Source organism: Heptranchias perlo, chromosome 10 (assembly GCF_035084215.1).
Source record: "Heptranchias perlo isolate sHepPer1 chromosome 10, sHepPer1.hap1, whole genome shotgun sequence".
Taxonomy (NCBI): Eukaryota; Metazoa; Chordata; class Chondrichthyes; order Hexanchiformes; family Hexanchidae; genus Heptranchias; species Heptranchias perlo.
The window spans coordinates 7,940,136-7,967,189 of record NC_090334.1 but is presented as its reverse complement, the minus strand read 5'-3'; the positions used below and the strand labels follow the sequence as shown (position 1 = coordinate 7,967,189).

Here is a 27,054-nt window from a genome sequence, read left to right as displayed (position 1 = left end):
CTCAATTTGGTGCCATTGACAAATTTTGATGTTATTCCGAGTTCCTAAACTCAGATCATTCATGTATAAATTGATAAACCAAAGTTTCACACTCCCCAACTCTGTAACCTCCTCCAGCCCTACAACCCTCCGTTCCTCCAATTCTGGCTTCTTGTGCAACCCCGACTCCCTTAGCTCCACCATTGGCGGCTGTGTTTTCAGCTGCCTAGGCCCTAAGCTCTGAAAATCCACCCCAATCTCCAAACCGCTCCATCTCCCTACATTTCTCCTCCTTTAAAACACACCTTAAAACTTACCTTTTTGACAAAGCTTTTGGTCACCTGTCCTAATATTTCCTTATGTGGCTCAGTGACAAATTTTATTTGATAATCGCTCCTATGAAGCACCTTGGGATGTTTTACATTATTAAAGGCGCTCTATAAATGCAAGTTGTTGCTGTTGTTTTTGTGTGGCTGTCAGATGGGTTTGGAGGCCAATCATCTCAGCCCCAGGACATCATTGCAGGAGTTCCTCAGGGCAGTGTCCTTGGCCCAACCATCTTCAGCTGCTTCATTAATGACCTTCCCTCCATCATAAGGTCAGAAGTGGAGATGTTCGCTGATGATTGCACAGTGTTCAGTTCCATTCACAACCCCTCAGACAATGAAACAGTCCGAGCCCGCATGCAGCAAGACCTGGACAACATCCAGGCTTGGGCTGATAAATGGCAAGTAACATTTGTGCCAGAAAGGACCATCTTCAACAAGAGAGAGTCTAACCACCTCCCCATGACATTCAACGGCATTACCATCGCCGAATTCCCCCACCAGAAACTTAACTGGACCAGCACATAGATACTGTGGCTACAAGAGCAGGTCAGAGGCTGGGTATTCTGCGGCGAGTGACTCACCTCCTGACTCCCCAAAGCGTTTCCACCATCTACAAGGCACAAGTCAGGAGTGTGATGGAATACTCTCCACTTGCCTGGATGAGTGCAGCTCCAACAATACTCAAGAAGCTCAACACCATCCAGGACAAAGCAGCCCACTTGAATGGCACCCCATCCACCACCCTAAACATTCACTTCCTCCACCACCAGCACCATGGCTGCAGTGTGTACCATCTATAAGATACATTGCAGCAACTCGCCAAGGCTTCTTCGACAGCACCTCCCAAACCCGCGATCTCTACCACCTGGAAGGACAAGGGCAGCAGGCAAATGGGAACAACACCACCTGCATGTTCCCCTCCAAGTCACACACCATCCCGACTTGGAAATATATCGCCGTTCCTTCATCGTCGCTGGGTCAAAATCCTGGAACTCCCTTCCTAACAGCACTGTGGGAGAACCTTCACCACATGGACTGCAGCGGTTCAAGGCGGCTGCTCACCACCACCTTCTCAAGGGCAATTAGGGATGGGCAATAAAATGTTGGCCTTGCCAGCGATGCCCACATCCCATGAACGAATAAAAAAAAGTGACTACAGTTCAAATTGACTGTAAAGCTAATGAAGCAGTATTGATCAGGTGACATCAAGCCTGGGTTTAAAAACGGTCGTTAATTGGAGGAGGGGTGAAGCAGTTCACAAAAATACACAAAGACATTAACTCTTATACTACATCTTGCACTTTATTACAAAACGTATATCCTTTGAATTGTCAGAAGGTACATGTTCCGACTAGCCTTAGTCGGACTTGTTGCCCTAAATGCCTGTTTGAATGGGATGTTTTTTTGAATGTGTAGTGTGAGATCTGGACAGTTGGGGGCAGCAGCGGCCTGTAATACAGACAGCTGTCAGATAAGGAAGGATGGTGAAGAGGGAGTGCTGATATCTGGGTGTGAGGCCACATTACAGCATCTATCAGATTCTAAGCTACCATAGCCAATGAGATACGGCACAGAGCAGAGACAAAAAAAATCTGCCAGCAAAAGAAAAACTTGATTACATTTTGCATTTTGTTACATTTTGACTGCTGGCATGAGGCCATTCAAGTTCCAGAATGACCTTGCCCCTTCAATTTCGTTAGCCCAAAAATATTTGATTTGAAGAGGGGCTCTCCCCACCAGAACCCCATTAAACATGGGTTCTCCCCACCAGAACCCCATTAAACATGGGTTCTCCCCACCAGAACCCCATTAAACATAGATTCTCACCATAACGACCTTTTAAAACCCAGGGGGCTATATTTTCCTCCACTACTCCATCCCGAATCATGCAGGATTGTGGGGGAAGCAATGTGAAAATGGTGTGGTGAGATGGACCACAGACAGCTGGACCCCCCCACCATCACGAGTCAATGTCAGAAGAGGGAGGGCCCAGGCTCTCAGACCATCCTGTTCCTATCTGACCTTCTTACCAGTGCTCCCTGGGACTGCCTGGGCAGTGGTGATCATCGCCCCAATGTTTGCAAATGGAGGGAAAGAGTGTAGCAGAGGCCTCCTCTCTCTCTCTCCTCTTCGACACCCTAAAACTGCACTTTCTAAGACATTTTCTTGGCCAACACCTTAAAGCATCTTCCCTTTTCCTCTCTGTAGCTCCTTTGCCACTTTTAAATAACCTTTTCTGGGTCTGCAGCACTGCTGGTATTTCCCTCCCTCACAGTGGCAGGCTCTCTCAGTGGAAGTGATCACACTGGATGCCCAGCCCTGCTTGACAATTGACCACTGTTCCAAGAAAATGGGCTAGGGTTAAAGCGGGATCAAAGGAACAGTCCTCACCTGTCGCAGGCAGGACAATCCTGCCCAGGGTTTCCCTATCAGCACCAATTAGCCCTATTCTGGAAACATGAGCACGTAACCTAGGCATTGACTGAGATCAGGTCAGTGGGGAACCCCTGGAAAGAACGAGCACTGTCTTGTATTGGCACACTGTCAGTTATGTCATAAATTATCCCAGACCATACATGTGAAACAATTTCCTATAGAAAAGGGGGAGAATTGAAGGGTGAGGTGGATGCTTTAATTGCTAGCTGAGGAGTGGTACTGGCAGATGCTACCTGGCTGCGCACCGTCAGCTGGACTAGATGTTCAATGGGGTATTTACCATATAAAATGGAGGGGGAATTTAAAATGGGTAGACCAGAGAAAATATAAATGGTTTTAAAAATGGTCAGCGGATAATGCACTTATTGGTGTTAAACTGATCTACACACATGCTGAGTTCCCTGATCTCAGCCAAGGTGGCAGTACGGGTTGCTACAGCTGTCCTCGGCGCTTTGGGCTGGGGGAGGAAAACTGATGGACAATGGACACTGGGCCCATAGCATGGGCTGGTCTATGATGACCTCCCCCACTCCCCATGGAACTACCCCATCTGGCAGTTAATGCTTTCAGCACAGAGGAATGTTCAGTTGCACATCGATACCATAAAGCTGGTGCTTATAGAACCTCATTCCATTCGCTAGCATCTCCTCGAGGAAGGCTGGTTTGGTCAAAAATTAAACGGAAGTGGATTAAAACCCAGTTTGTGCAAGCAGGGACCAAAACTTAGCACCGCAACAAATCCCCAGTCACTATATTGGGCCGGATCTTGCTGGAGCAGGACATCTCCCGGCGTGCCCCGTTAGACTTTTTTTCTGCACCCTTCAGCTCAAAAATGTTTTGAACTGTAACTTGTTGGAAATGTGAGCTGATAACAGCGCGGCGAGGGCAACTAGGCAACTGGGACATCAGTGAGACCAACAGTCTAGCTCCTCAACCAGTGAGATTTAAGGATTGAGAAAGAAACAGAGGAACGATGGAGAAGGAGGGTGATTTAGAGTCAAATCAGGGTACAAAAAGAGAAATAAAGAGGGAAAGATTGGTTTGAGAGAGAGAGTGAAAACGAGACAAAGAAAAATTGTAAAAATTAAAAATTTGACATTTTTAAAACCTTTAACAACAATTTATTACATGCAGGAATTAGATTGAACAGTTTAAATTGTTCAATTTCTGGGCAAGAAGCTGATTGGCATTGCATTAACAATTATCACATTGTTAATTACCAGACTTAACTTTCTGTAGTGAGCTTAATGGGTAATTAATGTGCAAATCCAGCAAGTTCTTAAAAATAACAGGGAGGCTAAGGGAGAGATGCCATTTGTGTGAAGCAAATGGTGGAGCAGCGTAACTCACCCCGCAACTCACGGCCTATCTCTTAATCCCCTGTGCTGACCGATTTACACATTAATAACGGTGTGCGTCGTTAATGCACTGGTATTTTTCTAGTGAGATCCGGCTGAGTTACAGGCGAACGTGTAGATCTCTGGGTGGCTGGGGGCAGGTTGAGGTTCCCAAGAGGGTTGACCTGCAGAGTAATATATGGGAGTAACGCAGACAGGATAACCTATACTGTGCCCACCATCCTGGAGAAACTTTCCTGTGAAAGCAACTCTGCTATTAATCAGGACTGAGACCTGCTCCAGTCTCTGGCTGCTCGAACTCCAATAATAAAAAAAGGAAACAGAAGTGTTATTTGTTTTATTACTCATTCACTGCACTGATTGCGCCCATAAAATAGTTACTATTTTGCAGGTCCAGGAACAATGGTTTATTTTAGAACCAGTTTTGGAAACAGGCTTTCAAAGTACATTCTGTGCTGGCGAATGTGATTACTTACACGATTTCAATATTTTTCTTGTTTTTTCATTGCTGTCTAACCTCCACACATCCTTTTTGGAGCAGGGGTGGGCTGAGGGGGAAGAGAGCGTACTGGACATGCTGTGTCTTCTAGTCTCTGGTGAGAACTAAACAGCCCACTTGTGTCTTGTGGGTTGTCAATTGGACATGTACTGAATGGCTGAAAAATAGGGTCAGAGGCCACATCTGCTGACTACGCCAGTCAGCCTCAACTGAGCACGGCACTTGGCATAAAGTCCATTATTAATACACTCTGAATAACAGAGTAAAACTCAAAACAATTCCTAAATATCATCTGATGCCTAAGGTGTCTTAATATATACTAAAACAGGCCGTTGTGTGTATTATTCCCCCCCAAAAATTACAGAGATAAAAACAAAGAACACTGGGAATCAGACAAAAAGAGAAAATGCACACAGCAGGTCAGCAGCATCTGTACAGAGAAAAGATAAGCTAAGGTTTGGTAGTAATCCTCCCTTCTGAGTATTTGAGGCTATGGTTTCAAGACCCACTCTGGACTTGAGCACATAATCTAGGCTGACACTTCAGTGCAGTACTGAGGGAGTCCTGCATTGTTGGGTGTGCAATCTTTTGTGTAAGACATTAAATCGAGGCTCTGCCTGCTCAGGTGGATGTAAAAGATCCTATGTTACTATTTGAAAAAGAGAAGGGGAGTTCTCCCAGTGTCCTAGCCAATACTTATCTCAACTACACCACCAAAACCAATTAACTAGCTGTTCATCTGACTTGCTGCTTGTGGGACCTTGCTGTGCGCAAATTGGCTGCTGAATTTGCCTATATAACAGTGACTGCAATTCAAAAGTAACTCGTCGGCCATGTAACGCTTTGGGATGTCCCGAGGATGTGAAAGGTGTTATATAAATGCAACTTCTTTCTTGCATTAGAACTGTGGGGCAGACTGGGGAACACCATTGTAGGTCTCAGCAAAACAAAGAGGACAGAAGACCTACTTCTTTTCCAGGGATCAAACCTAGCGCATACGGTTCAACTCCACAGGCACTTACCCACTTCTGTGGGTCTCTTAATAAACTTACACCGGGAACTTCCTCAGGGGTTCTCCTGATCAGCAATTGTAACTTCGGTGGAAAATAGACGGAATAAACGGGAATCCCGCTGAAGTTATGGCAGCCATTTGGAAGATCCCCAAGGAAATTCCCGGCATTTGGTTCAAAGGTAAAACAAATGTTGCATCTACTTTTCTAGTTTTATTGGTGAGATGGGCTCCCCTCTTTTCACTCCACCTTGTTCCTTTTGACAGAACGATCAGGCTGAGACTGTGTAACAGCAGAAGCACCATCCAGGCATAAATTGAATGTTATAACATTTGTCACAATTGTCTGCCACCCTTTTCTTCTCTCAGTTTTCTCCCCTGCCATTCTTAAATCCTGAAGTTGACTCAGGTTTTATAGATGCCAATATCCATTCTTCACATCTGAACTTGTCAGCAGGATATTTGATTCTATTTCATCCAGCCTCCACACATGCACTTCTTAAAAAAAAAAGTAAAACTCAGGATATTGGGATTGCTGGCAAGGCTGGCATTTATTGCTCATTGTTAGTTGCCCTCAGTAGTGGTTCAATACAACTGAGTGTCTTGCTAAGCCACTTCTGAGGACAGTTGAGACTCTACCACAATTAAGTTTAGGGCAGGTTTCCTAAAGGACATTACTGAACCCCTGCTCTTTTATGACAATCCGACAGCTTCATGATCACTTCCACAAGCTTTTTAGTTCAAATTCTCAAACTGCCATGGTGGGATTTGAACTTATGCTCTCTGGATTACCAGTCCAGTAACATAACCACTACATTATTCCACAGGGGCTGCTGGATGGTAATCAGGAGCAGAGATCCTGATCCTCGATTGTCCTGGCCCCTGCCCTCAGGGGCACTGTGGCCAATTAACCTCTCTATTGCCACCCTGGCTAAGACCACCTAATTTAGCATAGCCCAGGGACGGAGCCTGAGACTCTTGTGGTCTGTGTGCAATGCCTGAACTGGAGGGGATGGTCAGAACTTAAAAGCTTGTTGCTCGGTAGTTGCACTATCAGTGGTCAGGAGGCTCCAGGGTAAAAATTGGACTTTGTTGCACCTGGCGTATGAGCATAAAACGGGCACAAGACCTAATGTCGGGGCCAAGCCTCCTGCGCTACAAGGATACCTGAAAAACATCTGACATGAAATCAGGTCAGACCATTTTGCGGGCATCTTTGGCGGCACCAAAAACAGGGGTTACGTCCCTTAAATATGTAAATAAGGGGCCTAACGCATATTTTAGATCCCTAACAGAAATTCAACGGCGATGAGTGAGACAGGCATCATGCCTGTCCCATTCAGGATTCTTATGCGGCCGTCAACTTAAGTTGGGTTTTGAGATTTTAAAATAATAAACCTTCCTGTGGAGCCGGAAGGACCAGGAGTTCTTTCCCCGACTCCACTGTCGTCACTATCATCCCTTTCCACCACTGCCAGCTCCACTCCCCCATCCTGGGACTTACCTTTGGGTCGCTACTGGTAAGGCAAACGACCAGACATTCATGCTCCTCAAATGCATGACAGGCACCGGCAGCTCGTGCATAAAATGTTAATGAGGTCTGAGGCCCAATTTCGAGCCGTCCTCGGGCCTCTCGCACACATGTCTGGGCCTGAAATTGGGCAGAGGCCAATTTTCAAAGTTCCATGTTGGTGATGCAGGACAATGTTCATACTGAAGGACTATCAAGTTAGATGTGATCAAGTTTATCAAATGATAATTCAGTGTACTTCCAGGAAATAACAAAGTTATAATCGTGGATTAGGGAAAACCAAGACAAAAGTATCAGAAAAAGTTGTGTTACCTGTTGATAAAGTAACTACACCTCAGACCTGTGAGATATTTATTGAATATATTGGGGATATTAATGGGAGACTGGTTAAATGTTTCTACTCCATTAACAAGGCTGACTGTAAATGAGATATACGACAGCAGTAAAGTGACAATCTTATTCATTTCAGTACGCAAGATTTTAATCGTGTATGTTAATTAGTGTTACTGTGCAGGAGAGGTGGAAGTTATTGCCACTGAGGGTGGGACAGGCAGGATATTCTCAGGGGATTATGTTAGCGAGGGCTGCGTTTGCTGCTGTTATTAAACTAGCTGTGTGGAGGGCTTTGTGTGAGCCCTTCGCTCACTAATCATAGACCCCATTAGATGCATTTTTGTGTGTTCAGGAAACTGAAGGATTTGGTGGTCAAGTTGTATAATACAAAAGAAAATCTATGTGCAAAAATTAGACATTTGGGGATAAGATGTGTCATTTTTCCTTTGTGGTTAAAAAGAACAGAGAGCAGGCACATGATGCCATGAAACTTTACGAGCAAGTATTAGGAAATTTGGGTGCCAGTTGGTGAGGAAATGCTCTTCCTGCTCCCTCAACACTTAGATTTTTTTAAAAAACAGGCTTTTTCCAACTGAACGAAAATAGTCTCAATTTAGTAGCACCAGTTAGTGAGGACATCATACAATAAAAATACACACACACACAAAAAGCACAGGCATTTCTTTTAAATACAATTTAAAAAAAAGGACCAAACAACTTGGATGAATATAAAAGAATCACAAAAAACATTCTTGCTAACGGTGGAATGTAAATTACTGTACAAAAAAATATAGCTTTTTAAAACGAAAAATTTGATCAAGATTTGATTCGGTTGAGACGAATGTTCCAGTTTCAACTGCAAATAAAAACATTGTGTTTAAACAGTGGCTAGAAGCAATCTCCATTTGGACATGATCTGGTGACTGGCTGAGGATATTAATATGCAACCTGTTGCTTCATCATCAGAGAACTAAATGTTTTAATTAAAAGAAAACAGAAAGGTAGAGATTCTGTGCTTGAAAGAGAAGGGGCTAAGTAATTCAATAGCGTTAAATAGAAGGTGACGTGCTCACCACCGCCTTCAGAGTTACTTCATTTTTTTAAAAACTGAATGCCAGAATCTATCTGGTAGATTAGTAGTCAGGGATGGGGATCTCATGATGTGCTGCAATCTGTACAGGATGATCATTGTTCCGAGAACTCTATAAACCGAGTGATGGGTTACACAGCAGTGCTTTAAAAAAGTGCATTACAAGCTGAACAATGTCAGTACTGTCACCAACATATTGCACTACAGCCAATACCCACCAGTAATTCATCCCAATACTGCTCTGTCCAGGCACAACTCACGTTTGGAAGAACAGAATCGATAATTGTGCTGCTGCGTGTTTGTCACAGTATAAGTGGACAGAGTGTGGAAATTTCACCAACATCCCCACCCCCCCAGTTTATTGAAATGCCAGTGACAGCACTCAATGTATTAGAAAGTGGAACATCTACAGCTGCAATTATTATGTACTCACTTCCTAAGATTCAAAAACTGGAAATTCAAAATACTTGGTGCTAATTTTAACTCTTGCAAAACAAAAACAAGAGACTGCATGATGCAAACATACCTCATAAGAGTTTAGAAGATTCCATCACAATGCTACTGAATAAGCAGAGTGTTATCCACTGCCTCTTGTGTGTATGATCAGTTCTGCTCTCAGTTAATTCGAGTTTTAGAACCCCTCTGGGTCCTAATGCAGCAGCTTTACAATGACAGCAGTCAATGTATCAAGATTGTGCCCTTCTAACCAGAGTCAGAATCTACCCTGCAGTCCTGGGCAACAGCATTGCATTACTTGGCCCTGAACATGACTAATACCCGAGCTCCTCACTATTATCTCATGTGTTTGGCACTGAGCAGCAGTTGCTTGTTAGATGGCAGATAAAGACACTTTATTAAGACTAATTTAATCAACTGTGACCAGTCGTCATTCAAGATTTTATCAATTGTAATTTTCACTTTTATTTATCTCCTCCATTTCACAAATTAGCTTCTCCTAACTTCTAAAATTCTCTCCTCCATTCCTCCCCACACCACAGCACTCTCTAGTCTTGGGTGGCCTTACGTTGGAAGATAAGATGGTGTCACATGTGGACTTGGTCTGAAGTTCCCTACCCTTGTTGCTGCTTGTTCCCTCCCTCCCTCCATTGGCTCACCTTGTGGGGGACCTTTGAAGGAGAATCTCTGTTGTACTACCCTGTGGGACAGTGTAGCAACATGTCACTGCGCTTCATTTTAACAAGATGGAATGTGCTAGTACAGTTTGTCGAATCATCGGAACCCCTCACCATGTCACTGCCTTGTGACACACAGCATAACGGCTGTTATCAGAGGCATCACCCATTACAAGGAGAGCTCCATGTGTTTCCATATAGAAGAAGCATTCCCTGAACCACGCACTGACAGCTAGACCACAGAGAGTTGGCTTGAAACACTTTGGAACAATTGCCGCTTTGAGTGCATTATCAATCTACACCCCCTCGTCCAAAGGGCTGTTTCTCTTATACCATATATCAAAGATAACTGCATCTATCGTCTAGAATATTAACTCATCTGCCACACAGACACATAGCAACCTTTTTGGTATATAGAAAGACGTTAGCTGGCTTGCTGTATGGATAAAGGCCCCACATTTCAACACTGGACCTAGTAATTTGCAACTCAGTCTGTTCCCCTTTCATGATTTAACTCCTCCCTGTCCCCAATGATGCTGATTCTCCTAATGTGTCTGTCACTCTCAGAGTGATATCCCTCAGCTGCTGACTGTGTCTACTACTCCAGTTTGATATACCTTTGTGACACCGTCACGTTCAGTTTCTGTACACAATCTAGATTCCATGTGTTCTGCACCCACTGACATTAATCAAACTTGTTCTAATAGAAAAATTTATGTGTGAGAAATGTTATCTTCAAACTTTACACGGGAAAGTTTGTGGTTAGTTTGGCTGTGGGCTTTGGGCCTGTTTAGCTCAAAACAGTCGAGACATCTGAACCAATGCCAGTATTCTGATCACTGAGGTTCAGGCACCAAGAGGAATGAAAACTTTGTGTTTAAAACTGTAAAAATTAAATCCCAATGACTCCTTTCACAAATACCTTGCACTCTCCCTTGCCACCCTCTCACCCACATCTGACCACCGATCCCAGTACCATTGGACCAGACTCTCTCTCTGGTACAGTAAGCTTTTTGTAGTACACACCAAACCAACTGACCCACGTGCAGTTCAGAAGGTGGTGCCAAGATCTATTCTCGGAAGGTTCTTGTCCTTCGAGTTAATGCTTCTTGAGATCCAGTGACATTTCTTCCTGCTCTTAAAATTAACAGAACAATTCAATGGTTTGAACACGCATGGGACAATCTTCTGAGTTAATGCTGCTGGTGGGAATCTCTCCCACTGGCTGCGTATTATCGGGAACCAAGGGCGCGCTACCCTTGATTTTACAGCTACTAAAATTAATGGTTGGAAAATTGTGCGCAGCGTGTCCACGGATTCCTGATATGCATGACCTCCTGGCAACACGAACTTGGGAACTGCCTGCTACAGTGCCACAGAGTAATAGGACTTGCAGTTATGCCTCAGCTCATGTGCAGAAAATGTGGGAGAGGAGTTAAAACGGAGGGCCGTGCTTGCCCACAGTATGTTGTTTCTCTGCCTCTTCTCTCCTCCAGTAGTTTTTAGCTCATTCAAGTGACATTGACTTTAGAGGCACTGGTAGAAACCTAACAGCAGGTAGCTTAGCCATTCAAATGAGTCGGAAATATAAAAGGGACAAGTGCCTGTTCAAATCAAAAATATAAACAATTATATTAGTGATAGTGAGCTGTACAGAGGTTTGCTGCCCTGCTCATTTCCCACTATTTTCAGTGGGAGAGAATTTGAAGATTCGTATTATATGTAGGATGCTGGTAGGTCTATAATATTACATATACCAGTATATCTCCTGTGGCCTTGCTCACAGGATAAGCAGAGAGTTAGGAGAAAACAAGAGCGCAGGGTTGAGGCAGGGAATATGTAGCGGTCAAGTGTTGAGGCTCATAAGACAGAAGGTGGCATGAGAAGAGGACACGGAACAGGGGGACGGGTCAGGGATAAAGTGGACAGCTGGTCAGACTCGAGGGTGCAGAGCGAGTGACTAGCAAGGCTCAAAGCCTCTCAGGAAGGAGGTCCAGGAGGTGAGCAGTAGGGAAGTTGAGGGTGCCCAGGAGGGAAAGACAAACAGTGGTGGTGATCAGAGGGTTGCAAATATGTTGTTGGGCCTTAGCGAGAAAGAAAAACAACTTTATATGGGACCTTTCACAGTAAGTTATTACTTTGCTACTTGTTTTCCATGGTTGGTAGGTCACTGTGTAGATTTAGGCAGTGAAGAGGAGCTCAACATTCTTTCTCCTTGTATCTGACTGGTTCACTGTATTCTACAGTTAATAACCTCCCAACCACAAAAGTCAAAATGTTTTTTTTAATGTTATCTGTTGGGTTGTTTTTCACACTGGAAACACTGCAACAATTAGAAAGCTGGGGTATGAAGACTATACTGAACCAATCAGAAAGCTCTTACACGAGATTTCAGAGACAAAAATATGTAGATAACTAAGATCATAGAAGCTGTAATCCAAATTAGGAGTTTTTGTTTATGTTACCAGAAAGTGGAAGGTAAAGGCAGCCTTCCACTCCCTCTCCAGCAATAATTATTTCAGTAATGAGTTCTGGTGGAGTTTTCAAACTAGGTGGGCAAACAATGCTGCCGAACATGGAGCTGGGAGAGACGTGATGTGGTTAATATCATCATATAAACAGCAGCCACTGAGAGTTAAAACTGCTGCATGTTAGATGAAAAGTTATAATAAAGCTGTTATTTGCAGTAAATTAATATAAAGGTAATCGTGTGTTTTGGGACCACGGGAGAGATAAATTGAACATGCCCTGAAATTTAATACGTCGGATGGATTTTCTGATTGTCTACTTTCCCTCAATTGATGAGCATTTTTGGCTGCTGTTCATGATATCATGAATTATTCTTTGAAAACTCAAAGTGCCTTTGTAGTATTGCAAAATGTGCATGTTGTCTATTCTTTCCCCATCAGGCAACAGAGGTGTCAGTTACTGATACAGCAGCAGAATTTCTCATTCAGTATAAATGCTGTTGGTGACAGTGCAGATTGATGTTGGGCCTGCTGCTGAAGTGTTTCGCTGTAGATTTAGTACCTGTGTAACATGTGCGTGAGAGGGTGTACTTGTGCTTGGCGAGCTGGGCAGCCCTGTTGGGAGAGGAGCTCCCTTGTCAATGGAACTCCTAACATTCCCCCCCTTAAAAACTAAGTAAGTTGCGGTCCAGGCCTTATTGAGAACAATTTCAGATGGTAAAGCAATTTAAAATGAAAACAATCAATAGATTCCTGTTCCCGCATGACAGGAGCCCAAGAAAACCCAATCAGCTGCTTGTTTAAGTACAAGGGCCCTGACCTTGTGTGCTTATATGACTCAAACATGGCCTACAGAGCAAAGCAGCTGCTCTGCGTCTGTGTGACCACTTTATCTGCCAATACAGCTCCTGCCAGTGCTTGTAAATGAAAACAGTGCCTTTGGTGGGTAGAAAAGCATTACTAAGCTACTCTCTGCACTGAGTTATTTGCTAACTTGCCAATATTATGTGACAGATGCAGGTTTGAACAGCTGCAAAGGGCATTTAATACATGCCACATTTCAAATATACTTGAAGTGTAAACAGAAATCTTTCTCCCAGCTCAAGGTAACAGCCACTGAGAATTTATCTGATTCTCCATCGTGGAATTGAGACAGATGGCAGAATTCTGGCCCTGTCTCAGCCAGGAACAATTTACTGTGCTAACATGCTATGATATCAAGATTGGACAATGGTAATAAGACAGTCTTACACTTAAGTCAAATTTAGATATAGTAGCACGAGTTCTTGCTACGAAATGCCAGAATACACATCTCTCTTCCATCTGTGCCAACTTTCTCCCTTCCTCTCCTGAAGGTATTGACTCGGGCAGTTCCATGAGTGCCCCTTCCATACCACACTTAAATGGCAAATCTTCACAAATGCGTCTATATGGTAAAAGCTGGCAAGCCAAGGGCAGACATGGTCTGATCCTGATCCTGTTCTCACCGGATGTCCACATGCATGCACACTTCCAGCAGTGATCAATAGCGTAGACATTAACTGACTTTTCCTCTCCTTAGCCCAGGGCCTTGAAGGCCAATTGTCGCATTGCCACTGCTGCTGGATCTGAGCTCAGTTAATGCAACAGAGCGAGAATCAAACCTGGCTCATTCTGCTCTGAATGACTGCTATACACTCACTTCGCCAAATGGCCATTGGGTAGGTTCCATCTCAATATTAATGTTTATGTGATCTCACTGCTGAGCCAAAGGGAGCACACACCAAACATACATAGTCACTTTGTTAGTCACAAAGGTGCACAAGCACTATAAATGGCGGTGAGGTAAGTACACTAATAATACAAACTCTCAAAGTCACAGAGACTTCTGAAACACCTCTTCTGTGGCTTTGGAAACTTGTAAGCAGTATACCCTTGAAAATAGATAATGTCTTCATTATAACTGTGTGTACATGTTATGTACATATATCTAAATAAATAGCAGGAAACACCCTTAAAATTAGCCCACTTGAAGCACTTGTTGAAAGAATGTGAATAGGAGCCATGGAAAATTACATTTTTTACATAAAGGAGGCAAGTCACACTCTTCACACGGAATGGGAAGTCTCTGCTGCCAAAGAAAAATAAAACTATCAACTCATTGGGATCCAATGTCTATCTCCTCTAATGTAAGGATTTGAGAAAAGAGTGGCCCTTTTTGGGATTTGGAAAAAATTCTCAACCTCTGACCAAGCTAACATGATTTATGATATTTGTGGTTATTCAGTGACAGAATAAAATACCACAATAGCTGGAGAGGTTGGATTTAAAGTTGAACTTGTTTACATAACACAAGGACGTTCTGCAAAGACCCTCTCGCTCCTTCTGGTTAACAGGGCAGTGCTTAGCTGCGGACGAGGACATTTAGCATTTCTTCCAGCTCCTTCTGCGCATCTGTGTCCTAGATGAAGAGAAAGAATAGGCCTGTGATATATGGAGACAAGCAAAGGTATGTGTTAGAGTGACAGGAGACTGACTACCTTTCAGAAAATTTACACATAGCCAAGAGACAGGAGGGAGCCAGCAGAGGGCAGGCGCTTCCTCACAGGGGTAGGATGGTACTTGGGAGACTGGAAACTTCAAGACAACCTCGCATTAGCTGGATCCACCTCTCCTTCCCCCCACCACCCCACCTTATGGAGTTATAACACAGTGGATACTTGCAGCCCTTCAGTTTCAGGCCACTCTTTATGTAAGCCCGATTCTGCAATTTAGCCAGTTATTTGCCCATCCAGTAGGAATGGGTGGAAAATCACAACTGAGCTGTTCTTGTCCTCGCCCATGTCTACACATGCACACTCTTCCAGCAGAAGTTACTGGAAAGTGATCAGGAAGGGTTAGCTTGTCTGATTTTTCCTCCTCTTGGACACTGATGTTGGTTATAGTGCCCCTAATTCAAGGTGAGATCAGCTAACCAGGCACAGACCAAGCCTGGCCTGTATGGCTCAGTACCACATTTTGTTCGAATCCCATTTTAAATGTACACTTCTCTTGCTTAGGTCCATGGCAAGCATCATTCCTTGGGCAGGAGCCCCTTCTCTGGGCCTCTGCCAGCGTCCCTCTAGAAAAGATGAGAATGTGGAAGGGATGCTCAATATCACTGGTACGGCACAATGAAAAATAATAGTGGAGTGTTCAAGGAAAGATACATTAGTATTTCAAAACTGGTTTCTATATAGAACTTTAAAATGAAGTCCAAAGTTGCAAAACTGTCCAGAAAAGCTTTACTATGAAATTAAGATGGGCCTGTATTGGCACAACTCATCTGTAAATAAGAATTTCTGCCCATCTCAATAGCATGAAGACTTTTTAAAGAGTTTCACACAAACAGGATGCTAATACTGTGCTGAATTATTCTTACCTCTTTAGATTTGATAGGGAACTTAGATGCTAAGTCCAACCAATGTAGGGCAATTGCATTGTTCCCAAGATCCCTGTAGCACTGTGAATACCAGAACAGCGGCATGTTAAAGATGCATCAAGTAGAATGGACTTCTTGAGAATGCTAGGGCTAAAATTGCAGCCTGTATTTTTTGAATACCCATACATCTTAAGGGAGTTGATAAATAAGTGAACAAGCCAGACATCAGAGTATGAAAAAAAAAGGAATGCTGGAATAGAAACAGAAAATGTTGGAAATACGCAACAGATCAGTCAGCATCTGAGGAGAGTACAGACAGGTTTGGGGCGTGCAACCATCAGCAGATGAAGAGTGCACACCCAAAATGCTATAACCTGTCTTTTCTCTTTACAGATGCTGACTGATCTACTGTGCATTTCTAGCGTTTTCTGTTTTTATTTTTGGCAAATGTGAATTTGCTTTTACTTCAGTGGGTACTTTTAATAATAGCCTGTAAAATGTAAAATTATGTCAGTTCCTTGATATACTGTAATAGGGGAAATCATCAGTGCACAGTAAGGGTTTTTAATCTAAGGAAGGGGACATGCTGTGTATGATCTTATAGGACTTTGTGAGGAACTCACTGGCATTACCAAACCCAAAATACGTAACTGGATATTCTAGGCTTTCCCTGTATTACATGAATCGAGAAACAGGATGGTCAAAAATGCCATTAATTATGTGATACAATTTCTGGCTTCATGCTCGCTCTCAAGGCTTCTCATTTGCTCCACTGGGTTCAGTCACATACTCACGTCCCTTATATTGCCCCTAGTGAAACAGAGCAATTCCGATTTCTGGCACCATTTGGACAACCTCACTGGTTCGCACTCTTCGGAGACAATCCAGATTGGTATCTGATGTAGCTCTGGCTGGTCAGCTGTCTGCTGCCAGCTTGTGGGAAACTAGTTCACTGAAATTTCCAGCCCTGTTCCTCTGCACTGGTCTGTGGCCCAAACATAAGTCTAACTGAATTCATTTTAGTGATACATACGTGAGATGAGCTATTGTGTCCTCACTGCTGCGATTGACCAACACTGGCATTCTTTGAAGAACAGTTAAATCCCAGTATCTTCAATATATTACTGTACTAAAGCTTCTCTTGGATTAAATATTTTGATCATTTAGAAACATAGGAACAGGAGTAGGCCATTCAGCCCCTCGTGCCTGCTCCGCCATTTGATAAGATCATGGCTGATCTGTGATCTAACTCCATATACCTTGCCTTTGGCCCATATTCCTTAATATCTTTGGTTGCCAAAAAGCTATCTATCTCACATTTAAGTTTAGCAATTGAGCTAGTATCAATTGCCATTTGCGGAAGAGAGTTCCAAACTTCTACCACCCTTTGTGTGTAGAAATGTTTTCTAATCTATCTCCTGAAAGGTCTGGCTCTAATTTTTAGACCGAGCCCCCTATTCCGAGAATCCCCAACCAGCGGAAATAGTTTCTCTCTATCCACCCTATCCATTCCCCTTAATATCTTATAAACTTCGATCAGATCACTCCATAACCTTCTAAACTCTGGAGAATACAACCCCAATTTGTGTAATCTCTCCTCGTAACTTAACCCTTGAAGTCCGGATATCATTCTAGTAAACCTACGCTGCACTCCCTCCAAGGCCAATATGTCCTTCCGAAGGTGCGGTGCCCAGAACTGCTCACAGTACTCCAGGTGCGGTCTAACCAGGGTTTTGTCTCTTATTTCCCTAAGCCAAGTACTCAATTATTTAGGCCCCCATTACCTCTTTTAGACAGGAATGTTGACAGCCCAGCCTAGCCTGATCCCCGTCCTTGCCCAGTATCCACATATGCACACTTTCCAGAAGGAGTCATTAGGTAAAAAGAACTAGCACCTCAGGACATCCCAAAGTGCTTCACAGCCAATTAAATACTTTTGAAGTGCAGTCACTGTTGTAATGTAAGGAAACACTGGGGGGAAAATTGGATAGGAGCCATTTTTGGGCACAGGTAGCGTGATGTGCTATTACCCCATGCCCAATGACACCTGTGCAGGTAGGACTCAAGTTTGGGCCCACCCGAGGACTTACCTGCAATCAGCGTTCCTTTCCAGGCCCTGCACGTGGAATGAATGCAATTCGCACTTTCCACCAGCAGAGAGAGCGCAATCTCTTAAAGGGAGTATGTTTCTTAGAAATCTCTTAAAGGTAGCTGGTACCCGTTATTTGCTGAAAATAACAGTCTACTCTCTGTACGGAATCTGAACGGAGATCAGACATTGCATATGTAAAACACAGATGCAGGTCCCGTCCCTATGTTTACACACTGATCGGTTATGTTCAAACATTGAATAAAGGTTGTGCATTACTAAATCCCACATCCTCCAATCTGCACGCCAGACCTCACCGATCTGAGTTGGTACCAGGCCTGCGAGAGTGCATGCACCAAGGTTCTCTGCTGATGCACTAGAGACCTTGGGTGCAAGAGATGGACAGAAGGAGGGGCATCCTATATCCGCGGGGGGTGTGGGGGGCAAGAGGCCCTCCAGACATATACTCAAAAGGCAGTGGGAAGCAGCGGGGGACAAAGTCAATGCCAGGCCCACGGCATCATGAACATGGATGCAGTGCAGGAACAAGTTCAATGCTTTGACATGAGTGGTCAAGGCGAGTGAGGTCAACTGTCAAGTGGTGTCTCCTACCAACTGCACCATGCACTACACACCCCATCACCCACATACCAATAAACTCTTTCCATCAGTACTCAACTCTTACCACCAGATGCTTCCTCTCACCCTTACACATTACCACTGTTTCAATCCTCCCACCCACAACTCACAGGCCACACACATTGGCAGCTATTCAACCATGACAGGCACATCACCCAGACACACGTTCCGCTTTCTTGCAGGAGAAGGTGGCGCATATCAAGAGGCAGCAAGTGGCAGTGGCATTTAGCCCCTCGAGCCTGTTCCGCCATTCAATGAGATCATGTTGGACCAGTGACTTAACTCCATATAGCTGCCTTAGCCCCATATCCCTTAATACCCTTGGTTCACAGAAATCTATCAATCTCAGATTTAACATTCACAATTGAGCTAGCATCAACTGCCATCTGCAGAACAGCGTTCCAAACGTCTCCCACCCTTTGCATGTAGAAGCATTTCCTAACTTCACTCCTGCTTGTCCTGGCTCCAAATGTTAGGTCAAGTCTCTGCGTATTCAAATCTAGGAGACCTCCAAAAACAGTTACAAATATCTCCACAGCCAGAAGCAACTAACCTGTAAATCCTACATAGTCCCTTATGGGGGTCCTCCAGGCACTCTAAGACATGTTCAGATGGTCGGGGTTAAGACTGTGTGTTGAGTTGAGCGTTAGACACCATTTTGGGACTTATCACTTTAAATCAGCGTTGCACACTGATTGAAGCCATTTTCGCCCTACCTTACATGATTCCAGCATTCGTTATCTGCGTCTGCGCTAACTCCTATACCAAGATGGCCTCTGGCGCACGTCATGCTGGAAACGTGCGTGCGCCGAAACAACGGTCGCTACACGGCCCAATTTAGCGCCCACAGCAGCCAATTTGCACACCTAAGGTCCCACAAACAGCAATCAGATAAACAACCAGATAATCTGTTTTGGAGATGCTGGTTGAGGGATAAACGTTGTTCAGGACACTGGGAGAACTCCTCTGCCTTTCTTTGAATAGCGCCATAAGATTTTTTATGTGTATCTGTTAGGGCAGGTGGGGTCTTTGTTTAACATCATCCAAAACACAGCATATCCCTCAGTACTGCACTGAAGTGTCAGCCCAGATTAAGTATTCTGAAGTGGGACTTGAACCCATGACCTTCTGACTCAGAGATGAGAGTGCAATCACTGAACCAAGGTTGGCATTTAGTGATCAGGAGTGACAACTCTGGCTGATCTTTGTATCTCCATGAGTCTGGGGTGATGAGGCCAAATGCAGTGCCCCTTCCACTGCCCGACAGCAACAGTACTATCGTTTGAAGAACAGTTAAACCCAGGCAACAAAGACATTGGTTTCACTATATTACTGGACAAACATTTTTCTCCAAGTAACAATTTGTTACTGTTTAGAATTGTGTAAAGAAAAGTAATGGGGTGGGGCATGTGCATAGTAACAGGGAATTTAGAATTATGGTATGCACTTTGTCCCATGCATACAAGCAAACATTATTCACAATATGGTTTTCATGATTCAGGGCACCTTGCCAAGTCTCAAAAACATATTTCTTATATAAAGAGAGTTCTATGGTACTTGATGAGATAACTCAGCACATACTGAAGATCGAACCTGGGACCTTCCTCCAGTGCAGAACTGAGGGAGCTCTGCACTGTCGAAGGTGCCATCCTTCGGATGAGATGTTAAACTGAGGCCCTGTCTGCCCTCTCAGGTGAGTGCAAAAGATCCCATAAGACTATTTCGAAGAAGAGTAGGGGAGTTCTTTCCAATGTCCTGGCCAATATTTATCCCTTAACCACTAAGTCAAATTATCTGGCCATTATCTCATTGCTGTTTGTGAGGCCTAACTGTGCGTGAATGGCTGCCATGTTTCCGACATTAGAACAGTGACTACACTTTTTTCCTGGTCTGTATGTCTCCAATGCAGAATGACTGAAGAAGATTTTGCCACCGATGGGACACAGAAGTGAGAGTGCTCAGGAACATCATTCACCTATAGCTCCTGCAGGAAAAAAAAAGCCACCACGGAAACTTAGGAAGGTAATGGAAAGGGGAGGACAAGATGACCTCCCGCAGGCAACCCCTGTCGCTCCTGTAAAACCAGAATGTGTGTTAGAAGGATGCAGGTAAGGATGGCATGGTTAGCTTTGCTTCCTTCTTACAAACTTAGTCTGGTGAAACAGAGAAGGCCTGGTATATACATTACTTAAAAACTCTAATGACAACCAACACCTGGTTAGGAAACTACTGCTGTAACCAGGATAGGTCCATGAAACCTCAATTATCATTATTAATACGGTGTTGTAGCTCTTGATCAGGTAGCTTTTAGTTCCTTTACTTTGGATGCAGTTGTATCTGTTCAGTTTCTATAAGTGAAAGGCAGTAATTTTGTGCCTTAGTCAGCTGGCACCCTATAGTTCCTTGGGTTACTCAACTAGTAACTCTACCCAAGAATTTGGCAGCTAGATTACCTTTGCAATGTAGACCGTGTTGGATTTGCTGTAACCTGGACGCAATTCTTCAGCCTGTAAAACAGATGGTAGCAATAACAACACCTGTTTACTAACAATGGCTGGTCTTACATGGATTGTGACTATAACTTTTTTTTGGTGATGAATTTAAGCTCATTAAAATTAAAAATGTCAGAAGGGAACAGTTTTCATTTTTTGCACCTTGTATGAACATCAAGTAATCCCAGGACAAGAATCACATGAGTAAGATGTAGATGATGCTCAAACATAGAAACATAGAAAATAGGAGCAAGAGTAGGCCATTCGGCCCTTTGGGCCTGCTCTGCCATTCAAAATGATCATGGGTGATTGTCTAACTCAGTACCCTGTTCCCGCTTTTTCCCCATATCCCTTGATCCCTTTAGCATTAAGAATTATATCTATCTCCTTCTTGAATACATCTAATGACTTGGCCTCCACTGCCTTCTGTGGTACAGAACTCCACAGGTTCACCACCCAGAGTGAAGAAATTTCTCCTCATCTCAGTTCTAAATGGCATACCCCGTATCCTGAGATACTGACCCCCGGCTCTGGACTCCCCAGCGATCGGGAACATCCTCCCTGCATCTAGTCTGTCCAGTCCTGTTAGAATTTTATATGTTTCGATGAGATCACCTCTCATTCTTCTAAACTCCAGTGGATACAGGCCTAATCGACCCAATCTCTCCTCATATGTCAGTCCTGCCATCCCAGGAATCAGTCTGGTAAACCTTCGTTGCACTCCCTCCATGGCAAGGACATCCTTCCTCAGTAAGGAGACCAAAACTGCACACAATACTCCAGATGTAGTCTCACCAAGGCCCTGTATAACTGCAGTAAGACAACCCTGTTCCTGTACTCAAATCCTCTTGCAATGAAGGCTAACATACCATTCGCCTTCCTAACTGCTTGCTGCACCTGAATGCTCGCTTTCAGCGACTGGTGTACAAAGACATCCAGATCTCGTTGCACCTCCCCTTTTCCCAATCTATCACCATTCAGATAATAATCTGCCTTTCTGTTTTTACAACCAAAGTGGATAACCTCACATTTATCCACGTTATACTGCATCTGCCATGTTCTTGCCCACTCACCCAACTTGTCTAAATCACATCGGAGCCTCTTTGCATCCTCCTCACAGCTCACATTCCACCCCAGCTTTGTGTCGTCTGCAAACTTGGAAGTGTTACATTTAGTTCCCTCATCCAAATCATTGATATATATTGTGAATAGCTGGGGCCCAAGCACTAATCCCTGCGGTACCCCACTAGTCACTGCCTGCCATCCAGAAAAAGACCGTTTATTCCTACTCTCTGTTTCCTGTCTGTCAACCAATTCTCAATCCATGCCAGTATATGCCCCCAATCCCATGTGCCTTAATTTTGCACACTAACCTCTTGCGTGGGAGCAACAAGAGTACGGTAGCATAGTGGTTATGTTACTGGACTAGTAATCCAAAGGCCTGGACTAATAATCTGGAGTCGTGAGTTCAAATCCTGCCACGGCAACTGGGGAATTTAAATTCAATTAATTAAAAATAAAATCTGGAATTAAAATACTAGTATCAGTAACGGTGGCCATGAAACTACCGGATTGTCGTAAAAATCCATCTGGTTCACTAATGTCCTTTAGGGAAGGAAACCTGCCGTCCTTACCTGGTCTGGCCTATATGTGACTCCAGACCCACAGCAATGTGGTTGATTCTTAATTGCCCTCTGAAATGGCCTAGCAAGCCACTCAGTGGTAAAATCTTGCTTAAAAAAAGTCATAATAAGAATAAAACCGGATGGACCACCCGGCATCGGACCATTAGGCACCGGACATGACAAAGGCAAACCAAGCCCTGAAGACCCTGCAAAGTCCTCCTCACGAACATCTGGGGACTTGTGCCAAAATTGGGAGAGCTGTCCCACAGACTAGTCAAGCAACAGCCTGACATAGCCATACTCACAGAATCATACCTTTCAGCCAACGTCCCAGACTCTTCCATCACCATCCCTGGGTATGTCCTGTCCCACCAGCAGGACAGACCCACCAGACGTGGCGGTACAGTGATACACAGTCAGGAGGGAGTGGCCCTGGGAGTCCTCAACATTGATTCCGGACCCCATGAAATCTCATGGCATCAGGCCAAACATGGGCAAGGTAACCTCCTGCTGATTACCACCTACTGCCCTCCCTCAGCTGATGAATCAGTCCTCCTCCATGTTGATCACCACTTGGAGGAAGCACTGAGGGTAGCAAGGGCACAGAATGTACTCTGGGTGGGGGACTTCAATGTCCATCACCAAGAGTGGCTCGGTAGCACCACTACTGACTGAGTCCTGAAGGACATAGCTGCCAGACTGGGCCTGTGGCAGGTGGTGAGCGAACCAACACGAGGGAAAAACTTACTTGACCTCGTCCTCACCAATCTACCTGTCGCAAATGCATCTATCCATGACAGTATTGGTAGAAATGACCACCGCACAGTCCTGGTGGAGACGAAGTCCCGTCTTCGCACTGAGGATACCATACAACGTGTTGTGTGGCACTACCATCGTGCTAAATGAGATAGATTCAGAACAGATCGAGCAGCTCAAAACTGGGCATCCATGAGGTGCTGTGGGTTATCAGCAGCAGCAGAATTGTATTCCAGCACAATCTGTAACTTCATGGCCCAGCATATTCTTCACTCTACCATTACCAACAAGCCAGGGGATCAACCCTGGTTCAATGAGGAGTGTAGAAGAGCATGCCAGGAGCAGTACCAGGCGTACCTAAAAATGAGGTGCCAACCTGGTGAAGCTACAACTCAGGACTACATGCATGCTAAAAAGCGGAAGCAACATGCTATAGACAGAGCTAAGCGATTCCACAACCAATGGATCAGATCAAAGCTCTGCAGTCCTGCCACATCCAGTCGTGATTGGTGGTGGATAATTAAACAACTAACGGGAGGAGGAGGCTCTGTCAACATCCCCATCTTCAATGATGGTGGTGTCCAGCACATTAGTGCAAAAGACAAGGCTGAAGCATTTGCAACCATCTTCAGCCAGAGTGGATGATCCATCTCAGCCTCCTCCCAATAACCCCACCATCACAGAAGCCAGTCTTCAGCCAATTCGATTCATTCCACGTGATATCAAGAAATGGCTGACTGCACTGGATACAGCAAAGGCTATGGGCCCTGCCAACATCCTGGCTCTGGTGCTGAAGACTTGTGCTCCAGAACTAGCTGCGCCTCTAGCCGAGCTGTTTCAGTACAGCCACAACACTGGCATCTACCCAACAATGTGGAAAATTGCCCAGGTATGTTCTGTCCACAAAAAGCAGGACAAATCCAATCCGGCCAATTACTGCCCCATCAGTCTACTCTCAATCACCAGCAAAGTGATGGAAGGTGTCAGCGACAGTGCTATCAAGCGGCACTTACTAATTACCTGCTCAGTTTGGGTTCCGCCAGGACCACTCGGCTCCAGACCTCATTACAGCCTTGGTCCAAACATGGACAAAAGAGCTGAATTCCAGAGGTGAGGGGAGAGTGACTGCCCTTGACATCAAGGCAGCATTTGATCGAGTGTGGCACCAAGGACCCCCTAGAAAAATTGAAGTCAATTGGAATCAGGGGGAAAACTATCCAGTGGCTGGAGTCATACCTAGCACGAAGGAAGATGGTAGTGGTTGTTGGAGGTCAATCATCTCTGTCCCAGGACATTGCTGCAGGAGTTCCTCAGGGCAGTGTCCTAGGCCCAACCATCTTCAGCTGCTTCATCAATGACCTTCCCCTCAGATAATGAAGCAGTCCAAGCCCGCATGCAGCAAGACGTGGACAACATCCAGGCTTGGGCTGATAAGTGTAAGTAACATTCGGGCCACACAAGTGCCAGGCAATGACCATCTCTAACAAGAGAGAGTCTAACCACCTCCCCTTGACATTCAATGGCATGACCATCACCGAATCCCCCACCATCAACATCCTGGGGTCGCCATTGACCAGAAACTTAACTGGACCAGCCATATAAATACTGTGGCTACAAGAGCAGGTCAGAGGCTGGGTATACTGCAGTGAGTGACTCATCTCCTGATTCCCCAACGCCTTTCCACCATCTTCAAGGCACAAGTCAGGAGTGTGATGGAATACTCTCCACTTGCCTGTATGAGTGCAGCTCCAACAACACTCAAGAAGCTCGACACCATCCAGGACAAAGCAGCCCGCTTGATTGGCACCCCATCCACCCACCCTAAACGTTCACTCCCTTCACCACTGGCGCACTGTGGCTGCAGTGTGTACCATCCACAGGATGCACTGCAGCAACTCGCCAAGACGTCTTCGACAGCATCTCCCAAACCCGCGACCTCTACCACCTAGAAGGACAAGAGCAGCAGGCTCATGGGAACACCATCTGCACGTTCCCCTCCAAGTCACACACCATCTCGACTTGGAAATATATCGCCGTTACTTCATCGTCGCTGGGTCAAAATCCTGGAACTCCCTTCCGAACAGCACTGTGGGAGAACCTTCACCACACAGACCGCAGCGGTTCAATAAGGTGGTTCACCACCACCTTCTCAGGGGCAATTCAGGATGGGCAATGAATGCTGGCCTCGCCAGCGACGCCCACATCCCATGAACGATTGAAAAAAAAATCTTATCAAAAGCCTTCTGAAAATCCAAATACACCACATCCACTGGTTCTCCCCTATCTATTCTACTAGTTACATCCTCAAAAAACTCCGGTAGATTTGTTAAGCATGATTTCCCTTTCATAAACCCATGCTGACTTTGTCCATTCCCGTTAATGCCTTTCAAGTGTTCTGTTATCACACCTTTTATAATAGACTCTAGCATTTTCCCCACTACTGATGTTAGGCTAACTGGTCTGTAATTCTCTGTATTTTCTCTCCCTCCTTTTTTAAATAGTGGGGTTACATTTGCCACCCTCCAATCTGTTGGAACTGTTCCAGAATTTTGGAAGATGATCACCAATGTATCCACTATTTCCAGGGCCACTTCCTTTAGTACTCTGGGATGTAGATTATCAGGCCCTGGGGATTTGTCAGCCTTTAGCCCCATTAATTTTCCGAGCACTATTTTTTTAAATTAATACTGGTTTCCTTCAGTTCCTCCCTCTCACTAGTCCTTTGGTTCTTGAATATACTTTATCTCCAATCTCAGAAGGACACCAATGGACATTTTTCATTTCCCCTTCAGCCTCTGAATTCATAGTATCATAGTAATATCATGGTATGTTACAGAACAGAAGGAGTCCATTCAGCCCACTGTGCCTCTTTGAAAGAATTATCCAATTAGTCCCATTCCCTTGCTCTTTTCCAATAGCCCTGTAATTTTTTTTCCTTCAAGTATTTATCCAATTCCCTTTTGAAAGTTATTATTGAATCTGTTTCCACCACCCTTTCAGGCAGTGCATTCCAGATTGTAACAACTCGCTGCTTAAAAAAATATTTCCTCATGTCGCCTCTGGTTCTTTTGCCAATCACCTTAAATCTGTGTCCTCTGGTTACCGACCCTTCTGCCACTGGAAACAATTTCTCCTTATTTACTCTATCAAAACCCTTCATGGTTTTGAACACCTCTATCAAATCTCGTCTTAAACTTCTCTGCTCTAAGGAGAACAACCCCAGCTTCTCCAGTCTCTCCACATAACTGAAGTCCTTCATCACTGGTATCATTCTCGTAAATCTCTTCTGCACCCCCTCTAAGGCCTTGACATCCTTCCTAAAGTGTGGTGCCCAGAATAGAACTCAATACTCCAGCTGATACCTAACCAGTGTTTTATAAATGTTCAGCATAACTTCCTTGCTTTTGTACTCTTTGCCGCTGTTAATAAAGCCCAGGATCCAATATGCTTTTTTAACAGCCTTCTCAACTTGTCCTGCCACCTTCAAAGATTTGTGTATATGTAACCCCAGGTCTCTCTGTTCCTGCACCCCCTTTAAAATCGTACCATTTAGTTTATATTGCCTCTCCTCATTCTTCCTACCAAAATGCATCACTTCACACTTCTGTGCGTTAAATATCATCTGCCATGTGTCTGCCCGTTTCCCTAGTCTGTCTATGTGTCTTCCTGAAGTCTGTTACTATCCACCACATTGTTTACTACATCTGAGTTTCGTGTCATCTGCAAACTTTGAAATTATATCCTGTATACCCAAGTCCAGGTCATTAATATGTATCAAAAAGAGCAATGGTCCTAATATACCGACCCTGGGGAACACCACTGCACACTTCCCTCAAGTCTGAAAAACAACCGGTCACCACTACTCTGCTTTCTGTCCCGTAGCCAATT

The 27,054-nt window shown here is 44.5% G+C and overlaps 1 protein-coding gene across 1 annotated transcript in view; it reads right to left on the bottom strand.

Annotated features, from left to right (window-relative positions):
- Positions 1-7,476: 7,476 nt before the first annotated feature.
- The window catches only part of rmdn3 (regulator of microtubule dynamics 3), a 237,618-nt gene continuing 218,040 nt past the window's right edge, over positions 7,477-27,054 (bottom strand). The window contains exons 10-12 of the mRNA XM_067991187.1: positions 20,747-20,800; positions 15,566-15,646; positions 7,477-14,605 (exon numbers count right to left, since the gene is read on the bottom strand). Of these exons, the coding sequence (XP_067847288.1) occupies positions 14,549-14,605; positions 15,566-15,646; positions 20,747-20,800 (192 nt within the window). The 3' untranslated portion in view covers positions 7,477-14,548. The remainder of the gene's footprint in view (positions 14,606-15,565; positions 15,647-20,746; positions 20,801-27,054) is intronic.